This window comes from Mus caroli, unplaced genomic scaffold (genome assembly GCF_978045245.1).
Source record: "Mus caroli unplaced genomic scaffold, Mus_caroli_1 scaffold_15, whole genome shotgun sequence".
Classification (NCBI taxonomy): domain Eukaryota; kingdom Metazoa; phylum Chordata; class Mammalia; order Rodentia; family Muridae; genus Mus; species Mus caroli.
This window is the reverse complement of record NW_028227270.1, coordinates 97,988,806-98,012,091: the sequence shown is the minus strand read 5'-3', so window position 1 is coordinate 98,012,091 and position 23,286 is coordinate 97,988,806. Positions and strand designations below refer to the sequence as shown.

The window sequence follows — 23,286 nt, the reverse complement described above, 5'->3', positions numbered from 1 at the left end:
AATGCTTTGGGTAGATAGTCTTCAAAGGTGTCAGAAGTACACAGAATACGACAGTTATGAACATTTCTTTATTAAAGATCATTTGACCAGAGACCTGTCTGCTCCTGACAACACTCCTTTCTTGGATTCAAAGAAATTGAGCATCAATTCCTTTATGAATCCACCCTGGGAGTTTTCCTATGTTCACACTATACTATACAAGAAAATAAAGAAATGCTTAAAGTGTCGAACAAAAAAAAATGTTTAATTGTTTTTCAAATAACCAGTGACCTTAAAGAAAATCCGATATACAGAATGGAAGAAAATTCAGTAAATTCAGGACAGAGACCAGAAAGTCAGCAGTCCATGTGAGACATTCAGTAAGAAAAATTGAGATTTTGAAGAAGAAAAGCAACAAGTAAAAGGAGAAATAAAAAGGCTCAGCCAGGAGGGCAGTTGACTCCTCTGCATAAAAGCAGTGGTCAAAGCAAAAAGGAGACACAATTTCCAAAAGTCTCCCTGGTGCTCTGCCCTGGACACTATACCATAGGACCAGACACTGATTCTGGCCCTTGAACAACCTTTATTCTAAGCATAGTGAGCTTTTTAAAAAATAAATAAATAAACTTTAATTTTACTAGATTTGTTCCTTTTTGTGTGTACTTTACTTCTATATATTTTTCCTGAATCTATGTCTGTGTATCATGTGTGCACTTGATGCCCATGGAGGTCAGAGGCAGACTTAAATTCTCTGAAGTTCTATATGGTTGTAAACCACCATATAGGTGCTTGGAATTGAACTTGGGTCCTCTGCAGGAGCAACGTGTATTTAACCATTGCTCCATCTCTTCAGCTCTGGTGCTGCTCAACTTTGAAATGTTTAAAAAGGAACACCCTCACTTTCTCAGAATTTTCCCGCTATGTTCCTGGCTTTGGTGGGAGAAAAGAGGAAAAACTCACATTCACAAGGAAATTCAAGGTACTGTTCATTTTCACAGCCCTCCTTGTTACCACAGGGACTGTAATTAGGACCAGAAAGTTTCTGGCTCAGCAGAAGAAAGGGCACAAGAGAGAGCAGAGAGCTAACATCTAGAATGAAGATTGCAAAAATAGCACTTTCCCCAGGAGAACCCAAACTCCTTCTAGTGACATCCTATTAGCAGTGAAAGTTGTTGTGAGCACAGAGCTCGAGGATGATAATAAACAGGGCCTGTCTGTGCTCTGAGGACACCCCTGAGCCCTGCACAGACTCTGCAGGTGAGTGTCCCGTCATGTCACAGTGGACTGAAGTTGCCTTTTTCGCCTTCACAGAGATGCTGTGAGGTAGGGATGGTTAGGGAAGGTGGTTGAAGAGAGGGTCTGGGTTCCTCTGTCACTGTGAAAGAGAAAGATAACAAGATCCAGGGAGAAAGCAGTTTCTCATTTCCCACCTGCCATCCGGAATTATTTCCATGTTCATGAGGGAGCTGCATGCAGCTGCCTATGGTGCACTGAGCCAGAGATGCTGATTACAGCTCAGGCAGGTACAGGAGACATGGTGTGAAATTTCAGCTTGAGCGTAGGGAAGCTTTTTTTTCTTTGCAGATTCTCCAGTTTGTGTTTGTCCTCACAGGAGGGAGAGGTTCTCCTCAACAGTGTCTTATATCAGGTGTCCTTTAGCTTTCTCACAGTGGGGGACTTTGCCCTTCTTTGTTGTGGTTTTACTGTTCCTGAAGTTTCCATCACCAGACTCAAATGTAAAACTGTGCAATTATAGAGAATTGTGCAGGAAGCAGACATGACACAAAATCCTAGAGCAACGGCTATTAGAGCATGATTAACACTGGGCAGACACTGTTCTAAGCGCTATGTGCCTCTGCTCCACTGAATCCCCACAATCCATCTGAATGGTACAAATCACCTTTCCTACATTAGCAAGTCTCAATGGGGTCAAGTTAGATGTTCAAAGTCCAGCATATAACAATTAGGAAAGACAGCATGTAAGAGACTGGTTACAAAGCTTGAACTTGTCGATTTTACAATTTATCCTTCTCTAGTTTACTAATTTTCTCTCTCATGTATCTGGATGTCACATTCTGACTCTACAGTCCATGAACAATTTCTAAAAGAACATCCTGACTTGATTAGTTTCACACAGATTGCTCTGTTTTCTTTCTTACATGCTAGAAAAATTAGGGTTGAGAAAACTTATTAAGTATGGATATAAATGTCTCTCCCCAATCACGCTGAAAAAAATACGTGGCTGCCTGTGTGTGTGTGTGTGTGTGTGTGTGTGTGTGTGTGTGTGTGTGTGTGTGTGGTGTGTGGTGTGTGTGTGTGTTTGTGTAGCTTTTCCAGCATAAATGGCAAACTGGGAAATCATCTACATATTTTCTATTGACATCTCAGTGATCACATAGGAACATCTGAAAAGATATCAAATTGTAAGCAGAAGGATTTTGAGAGAAGATGAAAGATTGTGAGTACATTTCTTGAAGAATAACCTACACACTTTAGTAAGTTGCTTGAACCCTGGAAGCTCACATCATTATGCAAGTGAAGAAGTGCTAAATACTTAGCATCAGTGCATCCAAAGTGAATTGACTTCTCCAGTGTATTGATCTTTATCAATATTCACGAAAGAGCCCAGCTCGAGTGTTTCTCAAAATGGGTTTGTTAGTTCATCCCTATAATTAAAGTGAAATTTTAGAATCAACAGCTTCCTTGAGCAATATGCAAACTTTTTGAGCAGGCACTATGCTAATACTAACATAATACATACAAACCAGTATCTCTGAAGCTTGCTCACTGGCCAATGAAGTAAGGGAGCAAATATAGGGGCAGCCTAGTCTTCTGAGGGTAGGATAAGCGTAAGAGGTAAAGTTCTAAGCAGGAGCTTTAAGGTAGAGTAGTTGAGCAAAGATCAGTCTTGGATATTCCATAATCCTGTGGATATGGAATATGTAAGCTCCAATGTGACTTTATAAGAGTGGCTTCAAAGTAGTTCAGAAATAATTTTAATGTGGAGAAGACACCAAATTGTAGAGGACAAATTGAAATTAAGGTTGTCATGTGAAGTGCTTTGTTTTGCAAAGGGTGAAGCAAATGCAATAAGTTTCTGCTTCAAAGGCTCAATTTGCTCCAATATAAAATGTAAAAACAAGGAAAAACGTAACTATTCATAAAAGATGACAATCATAGTGTGAGATATTGGGAAGGACCAAAAGACTGAGGCATTTCTGACAGAAAGCATGAATAGATTGAACTAACTTTAAAACAATCGGGAGGACATATGTTTGTTAAAACTCCATAAGAAGAGTTTTCTTAGAGTTTTGTTGGAGGAAGTGTTCCCAGAAAAAGGGGTGATGACAAGTTTAAGAGATGTCAAAAGAACATAACCATCAGTATAATTCTACCCATGAATATTGGGGATGGAATTTTTGCCACACTTAGTACCACCTTGATGCCACTAATCTAGACTTTCATACCCTGACTAAGGCACTAACCTGTGTATAATTTATGGTAAAAGGGCTTAGGAAGAGGAGATCATCATCACCACATCATCTCAGCTGAGAACCTGGTTCACTTGACCAAGTACAACCTTCTGAGAAGCTGCAAGGTGTTTACTAGTGCAACACCATTTTATTAGTTCAACATCAACAATCACACAGTTGCATGGGGCGGTGAAGAGAATCAGGATGAAACACAAACACAGTCCAGTAGCCTGAGTTCACACTGGGTGAGAAAAAGAAGAGGATGGAGCCTGCCATGCCAGTGCTCAGGACTATATTGGCTTGAAAAGTGCCAAAGTGATGTCATATATTAAGCTTCTGTCTGGGAAGAGCGTGGTCATATGACTTGAGGAATGAATGATCATCCTGAAAAATTGGAAACTATCAGGTTTATGCCCTGATTGTAGCCATCATCATTACTATTGGAATGGAGAAAAAAAGGACACTCTGAAAAAAACAAACAAAGAAAAGGGAAAAAATGATCAGGCATCATAAAGTAAATAAACGTGTGTTTCCATAGTTGAGACCATTCTTTCATCAGAATAACCAGATAAAGTATTATGTGTATGTGCATTTCTTAGATGATGTTTTCCTAGTGTTGTACATAAAATCAGAAGATGAATAAAATTACTCAGGCAATAGTCTTCCTTTCTCTAGCTGGACCTGGAATTGTAGGAAATATCTTAGTATTCATGAGATATGTGTACACTTCCGCCTTGGGGACTGAGAAAAGACCGATAGATCTTATTCTCATCCATTTGGCATTTTCTAATCTGATCATTATTTGTAGCACAGGCGTCACAGATATAGTCACAGTGTTTTATTTCAGAAACTTCTTAGGAGATATTGGCTGTAAAACTATGGTTTATCTTGCAAGAATGGCACGGGGCCTTTCCATCTGCACTACCTGTCTCCTCAGTGTGGTTCAGGCTGTCACCATCAGTCCCAGGACCACCATTTGGACAAAGCTCAAGCCACAGACATCATGCCAAGTTCTTCCCTTTCTTGTCCTTTTCTGGATTGTTAATGTTCTCATAAGCTCCAACTTGCTCTCCTACATCAAAGCAGGCAGTGGCTGGAACAGGTCTGTAGCTGCAACATTCATTGGCCACTGTTATATGCTACCATCCAGACATATCATCAAGTGGTTTTTTCTCTCTCTCATGACTCTTCGTGATGTTATTTTTCAGAGTCTAATGGGATGGAGCAGTGGGTCCATGGCTCTCCATCTGTATAAGCACCACAAGCATGTCCTCTACCTTCACAGCTCCAGGTCTGCAAACAACTCCCCTCCTGAAATCAGAGCTACATGGAGTGTTCTCATTCTTATGGCCTGCTTCCTTTTCTTCTATTGGGTAGATTTTATTCTTTCTTTCTACACAGGTTTCACAGTGACACATGATTCTACATTACTAAATATTAAAGTATTTTTAGAATTTGGTTATGCTAGTTTCAGCCCCTATGTTCTGATCAGCAGAGATGTTCATCCTCCTCATGTCTTGCATGCTCACTGAGAAGTGTTGAAATTACATTCTATAGCTATTCTCTATGAGCTAAAAGTATGTATATTGTAAATAGCTTTACCTTCATGAATTCTAGGGTTGGGGACATGTTTTCTAGGTAGCATAGGCAGACATTGTGGCCTGTAGGTAGCACAGTCTGACCTTGAGGTGCCTTGGGATGCCAAATGCTGGGGTTGCAGACATTCCCCTCAAAACTGACATTTGCCATAATGTTCTAGTGTATCACAACATTAAATTAAACATTATAATAATACATTTCATTTTCTTCAGAAGTCTAGCACCACATGCTCTTAAGTTCAGGTTTCTAGGGTGGAAGAATCAGATTCTTACCATTTTCATCCTCTGCCATCCCTACCATGTGACTTTTAGCTTGTCACTAGTACTGGGATATTAATTTATGTAATGTTACTGTCACAAACCACTATTTCAGTTTTTACCCCAAATCCAGATCATGAGAACAAGATAGCATAGCTGGACATGAAGAGGTGACTTATCTGATCTGAGCTTGCAGGGCAGAATGAACATGACAGTGAGACAAGTGAATTCACTGGAGCAGGACACTTGGAATCAATAACTATATGACAGATCTGGGTTCCAAAAATGCTATGAAACCTAATGTTGGTGCAGAAGGACACTTATAACCAGGTAAAACCTTAAAGAAACACAATAGAGCCTGGGAAACAGCCTCTCTCACATGGTGCCACTGCAGGTCTGGAGACCATGCTTCTGTCCAGGCCTCACTGGCACAGAGATGTGTAAATACCTCTTTGACAGATTGCTAACACACAAGCTTCTACCTCTGGCTCCTGGTCATTCGCAGTGGCCTATACTTTACATCCCAGAGTTCACTGGGCCTTCTTGCCCACTAAATCCTAGACTCCATCCTTTCTTATGCTATGCAGATGTACCCTGTTGTTCCACAGACAAGGGAACCACAGTGCTGAGGGAGCACTGGGGATCTGCTTGGTGAAGCCAAGGTTGTATATCCTTGTTAAGCAGCAGGATATTCATTGGTGCTGCCAAGAACTCACAGCATCCTGCCATGAAGGATCCAGAGGGTCAAGAAATTGCATCAACCCCACATCCTCAAGACACTGCACTGCAATCAACTAGGGAGTTTCCTGACTGCTCTGAGCTGTGTGAGTGCCTCTCCTGAAGGGATGAAGGACCATGAAGGCCTGTTCACCAAAACTGCCAATTTATAGCCACTGCAGATCCTCCTCAGAATAAACAGAAAAATCCAAACAGATCTTTCAGGTAGAGTGATTGAACTGCTCTCTCTGCAGCTGAGCACTGTGCCTGGAGGGGACCCAAAGCTGACTGACCTCCTTCCCTGGTCCAAGAGTGAAACTCTCCAGACTAAAGCAAGGGATAGGCTAGGCTGTGCATCTCTGAAATGCTGCTTTTTGCTAAGATAAATTAGATTCTTAATGCTTTATAATATAGATTGGAGACCATTATTGTGCGTTGTTGGTATCTCGTTCTGTGTTCTTGGACTTAGACTGATGACATTTTTTTGGACATTGGACAGACTGAATCTACCCCATTAAATATCCTAGTTAACCATGGGAAGGAAAACCTTGTCAGTAATAGTAAACAAGGGAAAGTTAGTTACTCTCTGCTTCTCTGAATGGCTCACTGCTTCCTCCCTCTGAGGGATCTGACATATTATTAAAACAGCTTGCATGGAAAAATGCCAATACTCTCTGCCAGGAACTAATTAGACCAATCAGAAAAAGAGGGACTGTGCAAGATTACATTAAAGCATGTATAGATGCCTCACTAGCAGTGGCCCAGAGTATGGCCTATGCTGCAGCAATGTAAGGGCAACATTTTAGTGCCTATGTTCCGAACTTAAATGGAAGAAGAATCCAAAATGTTTCACACCTTTTTTGTGGCCAGCAGGGACATATGAGCTGTGACTGTAAAAAAAAGAAGAGCAGATGTCAAAAAATAAAAATAAGAAAAACCAACCTCTGGGGTTATGTTCTCGGTGTAAGAAGGGAAAACATTATCGCTTCTCCATCTTTTGGCTAAGATCAAGTGAAGAAGGGAAAACATTGGAGAAATGAATAGAACCCCTCTGAAAGATGAGGAGACAAAAAGGGGGTGAGGAGCATGCCCTCTGCCATGAAATAAAAAAAGGAGCAAAATAGAGAGACAGAGGAAGGTAAAAACAAGGTGAATCCTCTGGCCCCTGAGTTTAACATCTTAAGCTTACCCAGGGCAACACCAATAAGTGTAGGATTAGATCTTACAGTAGACAAAGATTATATACTCTTTCTTTATGAGAGAGTGCAATTAGTAGAGAGAGGATTTAAAGAGCCACTATCATCTGGCACCTTTGGTCGTATAATAGGAAGAAGTTCAAATTAAAACATAGTACACTGCTACTGCATTTTTATGGCAAGAAGGTGTGTTAGAGTGGATTTATCTCCCTCATACTCAAGTAAAAGTGGTATCTTCTTATCCTTTTATGTGTAGTCAATTAATTATTAAAGGGAGGTTAAGATCCAGGGAACCATTTAGCAAAGATATGCATGAAATTGCTATTCCCTATAATAAGAAGCAATTAGAGTGTTTTCTTCAATCTGCGGATGATTGGAGAATTGCATTAGCCCATTACATGGAACAAATCAAATATCATGTACCTCAACACCCTATATTAAAGTTTGTAGAAGAAACAGAAATAATTTTTCTTTTTAAAATAGCATCAGAACCCATTTCTGATGCCCTCTTGGTATTTACAGATGTATTAATTACCTCTGGAAGAGGATATGCATGTGTTTTTTTTTACAGAATGCAGAGACCCCCAATTTGGATACCAGACAGACTTATTTGACCCTTCCACCAGAAAACCTCTATGGTGAATCCAGAAAAGAAAGGAGCAAAAGAAGACAAAAGAAGTAATAAAGAAAATGAAGAAGCTTGTTCTCTCTGCTTCACTGGCGGCTTCGGCCCCTCCTGAACTGTCATCTACCATAGGGATAGATCCACCCACTTGAGGACAACTGAAGAAACTCACCCAGAGAGCACAAAATAATCTCTGATACCAGGAAACCACCATCAGCAGAAAATAGGTTTCTTGCTATGTTTGCTGTGGTTTCTATGCAGGCATGCTGTGCCTCTGCAACCTCGTCTTGGGCTTATGTTCCCCATTCTCCACTTCTTCATCCTGTGGGTTGGGGAGATGATGTGCATATCAGGGTCATGACTAATAATACTGAGCTGCTAGGGAAACATGCTGATCCCCCCCATTTGACTTCCTCTGTAATTAAATATGAGGGAATGTCAGATTCTGCCCCAATACCTGTTACTGTAAAGGGAATGCCCCCCATGGGTTGCCTTCCCATTAGTTATAGAACTTATCTTTCTGATACTCCAGATAGATCCTGGTGCCCTCCACCACCACCCCCACCCCCGCATCGTAAAAGATTAATGTGGGAGCTTTCAATAATGATTTGGGGGTATTATAATTATAATGAAACTTTTATAAGGCCAAAAGAAATTATGCCTCTGAAAGAATGTCCACAAGAATATTGGGACAATGATAAATTGTAGGTATCCTTGCTTTCAGGTGATAGTCCAAGATGGCTTAAATGTGTGTTTAGATTTTGGGCTTCAGTACATGATCCTTGGAAAACTCAAGAAAAAAAATTTATGATTATTCCATAGTCTCACCATTTTATGATTATTGGAACAATTAACTAATGAGTTACAGCTCTTTCATGGATATAGGCATGATACATTTACAAATGAGTCTCTTAATAGATGGTTCACTGCAGGATCGGTGGAACCTATTTATGTCAGTCATTCTCTTTCACATAATATTTCTAATGTTTTTTCAGGGTTATTTTTACGTTTTGCTGCAACTAACATGGTTCTTTTAAAACAGCCTAAGGAATCTAAGAGCACTCCTTTGGCAACAGATCTTGCCTAAACTATCCTTATGGTATGGACAGTCCTCAGATTTAAAAATTATTAAAGAAAAACGATCTTATCAGGTCAGCTATTCCAAATGTATTCTAACTGTGTTGATCCTTTTTCAATTAAGAATTATTCAGTTATTTTAATATTACAAAGACCTTCTTATGTTATGCTTCCTGTAGATTTAAAAAAGGATGTTTGGTTTGATGATGTAAACTTACAAATGCTTAAGAGAGTTAATGAGCTAATTAGACCAAAGCATTTTGTTGCAACTTTAATTTTAGGCCTTAGTGCTTTAATAGCTATTCCTACTTCACTTACAGTCTCAACAGTTGCTTTAGTATCAGATATGAAGACTGCACATTTTGTTGATGACTTAAACAAAAATGTCTCTGTAACACTTGCAAGGCAATGAATTATAGATAAAAAATTAGAAGTAAAATTTGATACTTTAGAGGATATAATTTTGGCATTAGGACAAAGTTCAGCCTTCTACCGAGTGCCATGCCAGCTTTCAGTACATATGTGTAATGCCATTACCTTATAATGACAGTCATAATTGGAATTTTACTAAAAATCATTTATTGGGAATTTGGAAGGACAATGATATCACTCATGATATGGCTCAATTACAAGCCTAAATCTCTGCTGTGAGCAAAGTACATGTTTGATCTACTGATATAGTAGATTTGGCTCAGTCTATTAGCTTTAGTTTATGGTCATTAAACACTGTTAGTTGGCTACATTGGATCATTGTTGTCGCCATGGCTACAGGAATAATAATTCTTCTCCTTATTTTTCCATTCATCTTCCAACAAGTCTTTTCCTTCATTTCTACAGACAAAAGAGATATTCACGAGCTTCAATTAAAAAATAAAAAAGGGAAAGATGCCATACCACCTCCAGTAGGATCTGTGTGACAAGTTCCACAGACTAAGGTGATTGACCTCAAAAGGGGGAGGCCTCCTGGAACTGGTTGTGGAACTCTTCACCAGAGAAAAAATATTGAGGCATAGTTTTCATGGCAATCTATCTGTTTTGTTTTCTCTTATTTCTTTTTTTTCTTTACATGTTCCTGGTAGCCTAGGCCAATATCTTAAGCGAGAATAATGGGTAAGAAACCATTCCTAGAGATGGGGCCACTAACATGACCTTATCCCCAGGGAATCCAACACTTTACTTTCTAAATCATATACAAAACTATTATGATAGATAAAAACTTCCACAACAATAAAATTTCATATGGCTACACGTGTGTCATCGGAGGTGGATTTTGGTATATGGTAAAGAAAGCCTTAATTAGAAAGAATTAAAATAGTTTAAATTTATACATTGAAGATTTTTTAAAACCAGGCACTAGGAGCCTTGCACCATTTTCCATGCAAACGCGGCAGAGGGCCCCAAGGTCCCCAGAGGACGCTCCATGCCGCAGGCCCCCTAGCAAACCCAGGACCTCAGAATAACGGGTGAGTGGAACTCAACATCAGTTTCAAAGAATCTTGGAGAGTCTTGTGCCAGCAGGAACAGGGACAAAGCAACCCTGCCTGATGAGAGGTGGGATTCATTCCAGTCGGAGCCAGCCCAAGCCATCTTCTGTGCCAACCCAGAAGAGGGCCCTAAGGTCTCCAGAGGATTCTTCACTCCGCAGGCTCCCTAGCACACCCAGGACCTTGGGATCACTTGAGAGCATGTGGGCAACAGAAGCAACAGAGTTTCTTGGACAGAGTCCCTTCAGGCCTTCATTCTCAGCCAGGAGGCAGAGCTGAGACCCAGACCCCAGGGCACCTTCCTTGCCAGAGGAGATTCAGCCTCCAGGGAGGACTCTGACCCCAGGACTTAGGGAGTGGATCTGAGCTTCAGACTTCTGGACACCTTCCCTGCAAGAGGAGAGCTTCCCTGCAGAGAGTACTCTGACCACTGAGACTCAGGTGAGAGTTGGACTCCCAGGAGTGCTGTCAGAGGCAAAAAAAGTCACAGGAGGAAAAAGCTCCAGAGAGAGATGGCTAGAACATCTAACACCAGAGATTACCAGATGGCGAAAGGCAAACTTAAGAATATTACTAACACTGCCGGGCATGGTGGTGCACACCTTTAATCCCAGCACTTGGGAGGCAGAGGCAGGCAGATTTCTGAGTTTGAGGCCAGCCTGGTCTACAAAGTGAGTTCCAGGACAGCCAGGGCTATACAGAGAAACCCTGTCTCAAAAAAATAATAATAAATAAGAATATTACTAACAGAAACCAAGACCACTGGGCATCATCAGAACCCAGTATGCCCAAAACAGCGAGTCCTGGATACTCCAACACACCCGAAAAGCAAGAATCTGATTTAAAATCATATCTCATGATGGTGGTAGAGGATTTTAAGAAGGGCATTAATAACTCACTTAAAGAAATACAGGAGAACACTGCTGAACAGATGGAAGCCCTTAAAGAATTGCAGGAAAACACAACCAAACAGATAATGGAATTGAACAAAATCATCCAAGACCTAAAAATAGTAGAAAAAATAAAGAAAATCCAAAGGGAGACAACTCTAGAGATAGAAATCCTAGGAAAGAAATCAGGAACCATAGATGTGAGCATCAGCAACAGAATACAAGAGATGGAAAAGAGATAATCAGGTGCAGAAGATTCCATAGAAAACATGGATACAACAATCAAAGAAAATGCAAAATGCAAAAAATTTCCTAACCCAAAATATCCAGGAAATCCAGGACACAATGAGAAGACCAAACCTACAGATAATAGGAGTAGATGAGAATGAAGATTTTTCAACTTAAAGGGCCAGTAAATATCTTCAACAAAATTATGAAGAAAACTTTCCTAACCTAAAGAAAGAGATGGCCATGAACATACAAGAAACCTATAGAACTCCAAATAGACTGGACCAGAAAAGAAATTCCGCAACACATAATAATCAGAACTACAAATACACTAAATAAAATAAATAAAAGCAGTAAGGGGAAAAGGTCAAGTAACATATAAAGGCAGGCCTAAAACAATTACACCAGACGTCTCACCAGAGACTGTGAAAGCCAGAAGATACTGGACAGAGGTTATGCAGATCCAAAGAGAACACAAATGCCAGCCCAGGCTATTATACCCAGCAAAACTCTCAATTACCATAGATGGAGAAACCAAGGTATTCCATGAAAAAAACAAAATTCACACAATATCTTTCCATGAACCCAGCCCTTCGAAGGATAATAAAGGGAAAACTCCAACACAAGGATGGAAACTACACCCTAGAAAAAGCAAGAAAGTAATCCTTTAATGAACTTAAAAGAAGACAGCCACAAGAACAGAACCCCAACTCTAACAACAAAAATAACAGGAAGCAGTAATTACTTTTCCTTAACATCTCTTAATATCAATGGACTCAATTCCCCAATAAAAAGACATAGATTGAAAGACTGGCTAAATAAACAGGACCCAACATTTTGCTGCATGCAGGAACCCACCTCAGGAACAAAGGCAGACACTACCTCAGAGTAAAATGCTGGAAAACAATTTTCCAAGCAAATAGTCTGAAAAACAAGCTGAAGTAGCCATTCTACTATCGAATAAAATTGACTTCCAACCCAAAGTTATCAAAAAAGACCATGAGGTGCACTTCATAATCATCAAAGGTAAAATCTACCAACATGTGTTGCAGCCGGCCAGCAGCTCTCAAAGAACTGTTTAACTGAGATGGCAATTCGAGTTGAAAGAGAGGAACTAGACAGGGCGAAAGAAGAAATGGAGCCAAGACAATGGTCACTCTGATCAAAGCTCAATTTTACTTGTTTTGACACTCAGTTACAAAGGAAAGGGAAGGGGACCCGATTCCCGTCAATTAATCTCGAGGTCCAGTAGCAGGGTGAGCACATGTGTGGCTCCAAACAGCAAAGCGGCACAGTCCAGCAGTGGGCATGGCAGAACGAATGAGCAGGAAACTGCACCCCTGAGCAAGCAGGTTCCAGGCTGGGGGAGGGGAGACATCTCCTCCCTTTTGTTACCAAAAAGCAAAAAAGAGAAAAGGCTGGCCTGAGGCAAAAAATTTATTTATGCTCAATAGTTCTGCCTGAATTTTTAGGGCTAAAGAAAAAACCTGATTCTGTGGGATTCCCTAACTTTGCTTATGGTAAACTGTATCTGGCAAAGACTGTCCTTTTTATCCTAGTAAACCACTAACAGAAAAGCCCAGAGCTGTAGGCTCTGACTTTATAATGTTAATTAGTACTGAATAGGTAACTTTCTAGTTGAATTTTAAGTAGGGCGTTGGAACCCTGGCTAAGTTTGACTGAACAAATTTGAAATACACTTTATTAAGAATAACACTGAGTTGATATTCCTCTGCATTTTTAGATGACAGGTGGGAAACAGGGAGAAGGGGGTAACAGCTGGCTCCATAGTACAAGGCCAGTTGGCTTATTATTTGGGTGGGAGGCAGTGAAGGGCTTGCCCTTCCAACAGTATGGTCTCCAACCTCTCTCTCCCCTATTAATTAAGTTTAATAAGGCAACGCTTAACTGAGGTGATCAAATGATTTTTTTATTCATAGATGAGTGGGCTTTTAACCTTGGCTTGGGTGGAAATTGACCCGATTTTTCTCGTGGGTGTAATCACAACCCATACCTGTGGCTCTTGGTATCTTTTGGGGAGGGGAGGCAGAGCCTTAGATATTTTTTGTTTGTTTGTTTTTTGTTTTTTAGCTGGAATAGGATACCAACTTCTATTTTAAACCAGGTATGTCGCACGGGGAACTCAGAAACGGTCAGGCTGAACCTCCCCCTGTAGTAATTTTTTGTACCAAGCAATACCTATATTGTATTCGTCTGATTATGAACCAGTATGTACAGTTCTGAGTACTGTGTAGCTTTTAAAGGAGAATTGTTAACCTCAGACTTAGCAATGCCTAGGCAAGAATTATGTCATTAGTAACACTACGATTTGTGGCTAAAATAGGAGCTGGAAGTTGTTTTTCCTCACCTCTGTTATTCTCATAGTCTGAGGAACTAAGGACACCTTGTAGTAACAGCAAGGATGAAAAGCCAGAGGCCAGCTAAAGGACTAAGTCCGTCTATTAAAATAAAATCTAATCTCTGTAAATATTTGAAATTTTTATTTTTCTAGCCTTCTTGGTGAACCTAAATTTTAACTCAGACTGGAATGTCCTTGGAAGGAAGATAGCAGTTGTCACCTGTATGCTCTTGGGGGCGGGGAATGTATGCCTGTTGGTTTGGCTGGAGAATGTTGATTAACCTGTTAGAAAAAAGAAAGAGATCTAGACAATGAGAAAGTAGCAATGCAAATTTTTTTGGGGGGTAAGTCCAGGTATTTTATTTAGTTGTAAATTGTAAAGCTAAGGCTACTCTCCGGCCTCTTGTCGGGGAGCTGGCTCAGAGAAGAGCAGGAAAACAGGTTTTCTGGGAGCTTTAGTTTTTAGCTGAATTTTAAGCAAAAGAGGAATTTTAGTCCTCAAGGTGATACTTATAAGAAGATTCAGAATCTGTGTTTATCTGACGAATTAATCTCTCTGGCAGCCACCGCACTCCATTTTTATCTCGTGAAAAAACACAAACTGAGCCCCTTCCCCAAATTAGAACTGGATCTGGATCCTTTTATTCATTAGTCAGGGGGTCCTTTTATTTTACCAATGCATAAGAATTAGAAGTAATTGGATGTCAATAGCGATCTGCTGTAGACTGACCTTTAATATTAGTTTGTAAAAAAATTTAGAACAAATAAGGTAAAGGCAAGATGAGCCTTTGGTGACCTTGGGGATGTGTTCTGAATTAACTTTGTTAGGTAATTTAGAATATAGGAATCTCTAATATTGGACTGAATATTAGACCAGTCTAAGATTGAGTTAGAATGACTGGTCACACTGAAGAAAAGAGAAAAATCATTATGACTCTATTAAATGACTAATTTTATTAAGTCAGTATATACAGTCTCTGATGAACTATTGCCATAAAGTTAAAAGGCTAGAAGCTAGTCTAAACTGGAAAAATGACAAGCAAGGGTGGATCTAAAACATGAATTTAATTTAGTTTTTTAGTCATTTCAATCAGGACACTGAGTTAACTTACCTGTCAGCTCGGCACATGAATTACTAATATGCTTTTGCAGCATTCTGTGGAGAGAACCTGTTTTTTTCCTTTTCTAATAAGGTAGCTGTTTTAGGATCAATCTATAAGCCAATAAGTAGATCTTTTTAAGATACTATAAAGCATTTATTAAATTCTTTGACATTTAAATTTTAAATTTTGAAAATAAAGGTATGATTTAAATAGTGTGCATGGAAATGCACTAAATAGTATGTACAGGGATACAATTTTTCTCTTTTTTGTCTTTTAAGAAGTTAAAGTTTTTAAAATTTAACAATATCTAACCTTTTGAATTAATAACTTGTTGACACACATTTTAAATACTTGGCTGTAAAGGGGCAGTGACTAATTGCACTTTTAATCATTTTTTTTAAGGAGCGGTTGTAACTAGAAAGCTTGAAAAGTTATTAAGAGTCACATGTGTATAATTTATTTATTAACTAGAAATATGCATAAGCAATTGCAAATTTGAGAATTAATAGTATCTGAGGGATGAACAATTTAAGCAATTGTGAGCTCAGAGATATGGCATTGACTATTAATATACAAATTAAGGTTTGATTGTTCAGTATTTTAAAGCACCATCTACAGCACACAACTAGATTATTTGTGCTGGAACAGGGGAAACTGTGTGTCTTAAGACTCTGCCTCACAGCAGTTAGTTGGGCCCACGTGGGCCAACAATAGGCTGGGAGGATGAGAAAAATGATTTTACAATAATGGTTTGTGTTTTTTTGTTTGTTTTTTTTTGTTTGTTTGTTTTTTTTTTTTTTTGGCCAAAGAATTGTCTTGGGCACAACTAATTTTTAATTACCAATTAATAACAATTATAAAAGCTTTCTTTATTTTTTGTAAAACCTTTTGTAGTAAACTAAAACCCTAAGTAATAAAAGGATATTGTCTCTAAATCTCTTGGGTGAGAGCAAGGATTTAAGGTAAACTTCCTTTAAGAAGCATTAGTTAATAAAATACTTTTCACTTAGGAAACAATATACACTGAAAGATTAAAACTCTTGGCTTCTTGTATAGAAGCAGAAACAATAAAAATTTTTCTTACATAATGTAAAGCTATATTAGCCATACCTAGAGGCAAAATTTTCTAGTGATTACAGTTCCCTAGAAGCAAAACTCTTTGAATTTAAGCATTATTAAACATCTGAATAGATCTGTAACACTGTTAAAAAGAAATTTTCTTGAACACAGGGAAAAACTTTCTCAGGCACTGTTTGCAAAACACAAGAAGGCCACAAGCAGCTCTGGGGCTGTCCAGAGCCCTGTATTGACTCAAACCTAAAGTACTTTTTAATCTGAGCATCAATCTTAAATTTGCAATCAAACTGCAAGCTGCAGTCAATGGAACAATGGCAGTTTTAACCATAATTTTTAAGTTGTTTTGTGCAATGTTAGGATAATACCTACAACCTTGGGAAAGCAAAACCCAAGTTTAAAACAATTTATCATCTTTAAAATCAATAAAGAGGCATTGCCTTAAATCTTATCTTAAATTTTACTATTTAGGATAGGAACCACATTAATTATTATCTAAACTAGAAATATCTTTAGAAACCCAGCCTCTTGGCCTGCCTTATGCCACACGTGTCAGGAGGACTCTAAACTTGAGTTATCAAATTTAACACTAACCATCTGTAGCAATGTAATAATTATTAATCTTAACCAACAACTTATGAGCTGAACATGAAAACATACAGAGCACATTATCAATAAAAAAGGAACCAAATGAAGCAGTTGATTTTAGACCAATCAGAGAATATTAATTTTTGTAGCTACAATCATAGAATAAAAAACACTTTACCATTGTTAAACACATTAATCATAAATCATTTATCAGCTTTTTTACTCTGAAACTAAGAGGCTGTTTTTTCTTCCTTGAACCATGGGCAACAGCTATCTATCTTACCTAAAAAATTTCTTACTAATTGTACTTCAAGCCTTAGTCCTCTGGCCTGAAACAACTCCTGAAAACTAAGGGCAACCGCCTGATCCATAACTTTAAACCCTTCCTTTTTCCGCCTAAAGCAGCTTCCTAAAAAGCTTCGGCCAACCGCCTGATTCCATTTCTAGTTCTGACTAACACGCTGCTGACCTAAGCAGAACCAGCATTGGGTTAGCACCGATTTAAGCTTAGCTCGTATCCTACTGCACCCTCAGCAGCACCTTACAAAAATGAAATTTTAAGCTAGCGCTAGCATGTGTACCTGTTCGTTGCTCCAGTGCCCGATACGAAGATCTTTTGCCTTTTCTGTGGAGCTCCACACCAACAGCGTTTCTGTTAGCGTCTCTCTGCCATTCTTCAGGTCCCTGTTCGGGCGCCAAACTATTGCGGCCGGCCAGCAGCTCGCAAGGAACCGTTTAACTGATATGGCAATTTGAGCTGAAAGAGAGGAACTAGACAGGGCGAAAGAAGAAACGGAGCCAAGACAATGGTCACTCTGATCAAAGCTCAATTTTACTTGTTTTGACACTCAGTTATAAAGGAAGGGAGAGGGGACCCGATTCCCGTCAATTAATCTCGGGGTCCAGTAGCAGGGTGAACACGTGTGTGGCTCCAAACAGCAAAGTGGCATGGTCCAGCAGTGGGCATGGCAGAACAAATGAGCAGGAAACTCCACCCCTGAGCAAGCAGGTTCCAGGCTGGGGGAGGGGAAACTATAAACATGAACTCTCAATTCTGAATATCTATGCTCTAAATACAAAGGCAGCAATATTCATTAAAGAAACTTTATTAAAACTCAAAGCACACATTATACCTCACAAAAAAAACCTAGGATAACAAAAACTATTCTCAACAATAAAAGAACCTCTGGTGGAATCACCATACCTGACCTCAAGCTGTACTACAGAGCAATTGTGATAAAAGCTGCATGTTACTGGTACAGTGATAGACAGGTAGATCAATGGAATAGAATTGAAGACCCAGAAATGAACCCACACACCTATGGTCACTTGATCTTTGGCAAAGGAGCTAAAACCATCCAGTGGAAAGAAGTCAGCATTTTCAACAAATGATGCTGGTTTTACTGGCAGTTATCATGTAGAAGAATACAAATTGATCCATTCTTATTTCCTTGTACAAAGCTCAAGTCTAAGTGGATCAAGGAACTCCACATAAAACCACAGACTCTGAAACTTATAGAGGAGAAAGTGGGGGAAAGCCTGGAAGATATGGGCACAGGGAAAAATTCCTGAACAGAACACCAATGGCTTGTGCTCTAAGATCAAGAACTGACAAATGGGACCTCATAAAATTGCAAAGCTTCTGTAAGGCAAAAGACACTGGCAATCAGACAAAAAGGCCACCAACAGATTGGGAAAGGATTTTTCCCAATCCTAAATCCAATAGGGATCTAATTTCCAATATATACAAAGAACTCAAAAAGCTGGCCTCCAGAAAATCAAATAACCCCATTAAAAATGGGACACAGACCTAAGCAAAGAATACTCAACTGAGGCATACTGAATGATTGAGAAGCACCTGAAAAAGTGTTCAACATTCTTAATCATCAGGAAAATGCAAATCAAAACAACCCTGAGATTCCACCTCATACCAGTCAGAATAGCTAAGATTAAATATTCAGGTGACAGCAGATGCTGGCGAGGATGTGAAGAAAGAGGAACACTCCTCCATTGCTGGTGGGACTGCCAGCTTGTACAACCACTCTGGAAATCAGTCTGGCAGTTCCTCAGAAAAGTGGACATAGTACTACCGGAAGTTCCAGCAATACCTCTCCTGGGCATATATCCAGATGTTCCAACTGGTAATAAGAACACATGCTCCACTATGTTCATAGCAACCTTATTTATGATAGCCAGAAGCTGGAAAGAACCCAGATGTCCCTCAACAGAGGAATGGATACAGAAAATGTGATATATTTACACAATGGAGTACTACTCAGCTATTAAAAAGAATGAATTTATGAAATTCTTACGCAAATGGATGAACCAAGAGGGTATCATCCTGAGTGTGGTAACCCAATCACAAAAGAACTCACATGATATGCACTCACTGATAAGTGAATATTAGCCCAGAAACTTAGAATACAATTTGCAAAACACATGAAACTCAAGAAGAAGGAAGACCAAAGTGTGGATTCTTCATCCCTCCTTAAAATGGGGAACAAAATACACATTGAAGGAGTTACAGAGACAAAGTTTGAAGCTGAGACGAAAGGATAGACCATCCAGAGACTGCCCCACCTCGAAATCCATCCCATAATCAGCCACCAAACGCAGAGACTATTGCATATGCCAGCAAGATTTTGTTGAAAGGACCCTGATATAGCTGTCTCTTGTGAGGCTAATACAGTGTCTGGCAAATATAGAAGTGGATGCTCACAGTCATCTTTTGGATAGAACACAGGGCCCCCAATGGAGGAGCTAGAGAAAATACCCAAGGAGCTGAAGGGGTCTGCAACCCTATAGGTGGAACAAAACTATGAACTAACCAGTACCCCCAGAGCTCGTGTCCCTAGCTGCATATGTAGCAGAAGATGGCCTAGTCGGCCATCATTGGGAAGAGAGGCTCCTTGGTCCTGCAAATTTTATATGCCCCAGTACAGGGGAATGCCAGGTCCAAGAAGTGGGTGTGGGTGGGTAGGGGAGCAGGACAGGGGGTGGGGTATAGGGGACTTTCAGGATAGCATTTGAAATGTAAAGGAAGAAAATATCTAATAAAAAATTGAAAAAAAATCAGGCACTAGATATTAAATAATAATTGACTATGGGGCTGAAGAGTTAGTTCAGTGGTTAAGAGCACTGACCATTAAAGATTTTTTAACCTGCTCCTGGAAACATGTCACTAGCCTTGGATGACAGCCTCCACTGAATACATCCTTTTAGAATTGTTATATTTTGATGATTTATAATGATGTTATCTGTGCTATTTGTGAATCACTGAATACATAGTTTCAGAATTGTAATGCTTGGATGATTTTTGTGCTTTACTGTGCCAATTAATCTTTGTTGTTATTTGTAATTGGTTCACTGTATATAGTTTCTAAGAGATGTAATGTTTGGTTTTTTAAAATCCCCTGCTTGAGAGCTGCAAAATACACTCAGATTCAGACTGCCTCTGTGTTTGTTTCTGTTTGTCACCACCTAATCCTTACCCACCCAGCTTCAAGGACCCTCATTCCAGGGACCCCCATACCTGACTGGGGTGGTCTATGGCAGCTCACCTTCAGAGTAGGGTAGAAATCCATAATGAACTTCAACTTGCAGGTGATCAAAGCAGTAGAGTAGAAAATCTTTAGGCCAGGATCCCTTGGGCACCCCAGAGCAAGTGCCCTATATAGTTACCTGAAAGAATCTAGTGGAGGGCCCCCCTCATAGAAAAAAAAAGTCTTTCTTTCTCCAAGACACACCTCACAGGTTCTGGTCTTCAGGAAGAAGGAAGCACAGAAGGAGGGATCCGGGCCTGAGAAGAAGTCGATCGATCAAAACCCTTCAACAGTGGACCTATTGCTCCAAGAACCTCCTCCTCCATCTCTCTCTAACCTTGCCCCCATGGCCCCACCAGCACTGGTACTGGTTCCAGGATCCTCAGCCCATATAGGACTGGGGCCATTGCAAACCCCTCAGCTGAAGGGAGGAACAGGAGAAGACCTGAGAGCCACCTCCCCTGATACCACAGTGGTGCTCCCAAAAAGGGCATATGGGCCTCTGGAACAGGGCAATCAGGCTATGCAATATTGGTCCTTCTCTTTGGCCAACTTGTACAACTGAAAGGCCTAAGCCTCCCTCCACCTTTTTCCAAAGGGCCAGTTAATTTCTTTGAAACTGTTTTATTTATAATGCAGGAAGCTGGAAAAAAAAAAAGCCCTGTCAGATATGGGGGCACCATCAATTGACCAAGATGTCATGGACAGCAGATTTTCTCTGACTAGACCTGACTGGAACTTTAATATGGCAAAAGGTAAGGGGCACCTGAAGGTCCACCAGCAGACTACATTGGCCAGTCTCAAGGGGGCTGCATGATGACCCACAAATTTGACCAAGGTACGTGAGGTTAAGCAGGGACCAGATGAGTCGCTTGCAACCTTTCAGCCTTTCTAGAGTGACTCCTGGAGGCAATCCACCAATATATACCCTATGACCCCAGCAACAAGGATAATAACACTACTGTGACAAAGGCTCTTATAGACCAGGCTAATAGATATCAGTAAAAAGCTTCAGAGGCCAGAGGGACAACAGGATAAGTCACTGAGAGATTTAGTGCAGGTTGCTGAGAAAGTCTACCGTAACAGGGAGACAGAGGAGGAGAAGGAGCAGAGAAAGAGAAATAAAGAAAAGTGACAGGGAAGGAATCTACAGAGAGTGCTGGTTATAGTAGTTAGAGAAAGCAGAGAAAAAATACTGAAAGTAACAGTGTACTTACTGCAAGGAGAGAGGCCAATGGGCCCAAGAGTGCCCTAACAAACAGAAGCTGGGAGCAAGAAATCCCAGGCCTTGGGAAAAGCAGCCCCATAAGGCAAAGGTGTGAGCCCTGGGTGAAGACAGTGATTAGGTGAGACAGGGTTCAGACCCTCTCACTAAACTCAGGTTAACTCTGGCAGTAGAAGAGAAACCCACTCAATTCTTGGTGTACACAGGAGTTCAACACTCAATCCTCCAAGCTGATGGCCCTGTTTCCAAGAAAAGATCATGGGTCCAAGAAGCCACTGGGACCAAAATGTATTCATGCACTATGCGAAGAAAAGTGGATTTAGGGATGGGCCAAGTATACCATTCATTTAGGTTCACCCCAGACTGTCCCTACCCTCTGTTGGGGGTGAGACATACTCTCCAAAATGGAATCCCAAATACACTTCCTGCCTGACAGGTCACAACTAACTGGTCCAAAAGGAGAGACCTCTCTGACTGCCCCCTGCTGAAAGCCTAGGCTACCAGGTTGACAGATGGGAGTTTTCTCCATGAAGGTCAAAGATGAGCAGGTGCTGCTGTAGTGGACAACACAAATGTCACCTGGGGGGAACCTCTACTCCTGGTACCTCTACCCCTGGCATCTCGACACAGAAAGTGGACCTAATTGCCTTCACCAAGGCCTTGGAGCTCGTAGCTAGCAAGAAAATTAACATCCACATGGATAACACGTATGCCTTTGCCACAACTCATGTCCTCAAGGCTGTATGCCAAGAGAGAGGACTGCTCACATCAGAGGAAACAGCTGGGAAAATCTTGGACCTGTTGGATGCCCTTATAAAACCTGCAATTGTGAGTATTATTCAAGGCCGAGGACATCAGAAAGAAAGAGAATCAGTGGCCAAGGGCAATAATCAGGCAGATCAAGTGGCTCAAGAAGTGGCTATGCAGGAGCCTATCCCTGTTATGGCCCTGCAAGAAACACCTGATGGGAAATAGGACTGGACTAAGAGATGGCTTCAATTAAAATATATGGAAGAAAAAGAGGACTCAGATTGCTAGTCACCCTACCAACTCTTACCTAGAGAAGGTCAATGGCACACACAAGAAAGAAAACTATACTGCCCAGAAAGCAAGCAAAAGACTTCCTAGGCCAAACGCACAAATGGACACATTTATGGGGAAATAAAGCTTGTTCAAGAAGTTAAGGGATCTAAAGTATAATAGACCTCAGGTTCTGGGCCACAGAGATAGTGGAACAGTGTAAGGTATGCCAACAAGTGAATGCTTATGCAGCCAAGAGTAAACAGGACAAGAGACCTAGAGGAGAAGGCCCTGGAGTATATTAAGAGGTTGATTTTACAGAAGTGAAGCAAGGAAAATATGGTTACAAATACCTTCTAGTGTTCATAGATACCTTCTCTGGATAGGTTGAGGCTTTCGCCACCAAGCAGGAAACATCTACCTTGGTAGCAAAAAAGATATTAGAAGAAAATTTCCAGAGATTCAGAGTGCACAAGGTAACTGGATTGAACAACAGTCCTGCTTTTGTTTTTAAGGTAAGACAGGGATTGGCTGAGACATTGGGGACTAATTGGAAGCTCCATTGTGCATACTGTCCCCAGAGCTCATGGCATGTAGAGAGAATAAGTAGAACCTTAAAAGAGACCTTGACTAAATTGACCTTGAAGACTGGCTTGACCTGTTTGGTGCTCCTCCCCTTGGCCTTGTTCAAGGCTGGGAACACCTCCTACCTACCATTTTAACTTGAGCCCTTTAGAGATCCTGTATGAGATCCCCCACTCCCTTGACACTGGCTCTTGATCCCCCCAGAGTGACCTCTCAGGCTGACAAGGATCTTATGGCTTAATTGCAATCTTTCCAGGTCAGTCAC

At 40.4% G+C, this 23,286-nt stretch overlaps 1 protein-coding gene across 2 annotated transcripts; it reads left to right on the top strand.

Moving 5' to 3' along the window:
• The first annotated feature begins 1,160 nt into the window (after positions 1-1,160).
• Positions 1,161-9,976, top strand: LOC110308567 (putative vomeronasal receptor-like protein 4). Of its 2 annotated transcripts, none has more exons than XM_085831234.1 (2): positions 1,161-1,236; positions 3,488-9,976. In XM_085831234.1, the coding sequence occupies exon 2, from the start codon at positions 4,088-4,090 to the stop codon at positions 4,982-4,984; it is 897 nt and encodes a 298-aa protein (XP_085687360.1). In that variant the 5' UTR covers positions 1,161-1,236; positions 3,488-4,087; the 3' UTR covers positions 4,985-9,976. The 2 variants fall into 2 exon arrangements, with proteins under 2 accessions (XP_085687360.1, XP_085687361.1); XM_085831235.1 differs by lacking the exon at positions 1,161-1,236 and adding an exon at positions 2,365-2,437.
• Positions 9,977-23,286: the final 13,310 nt, after the last annotated feature.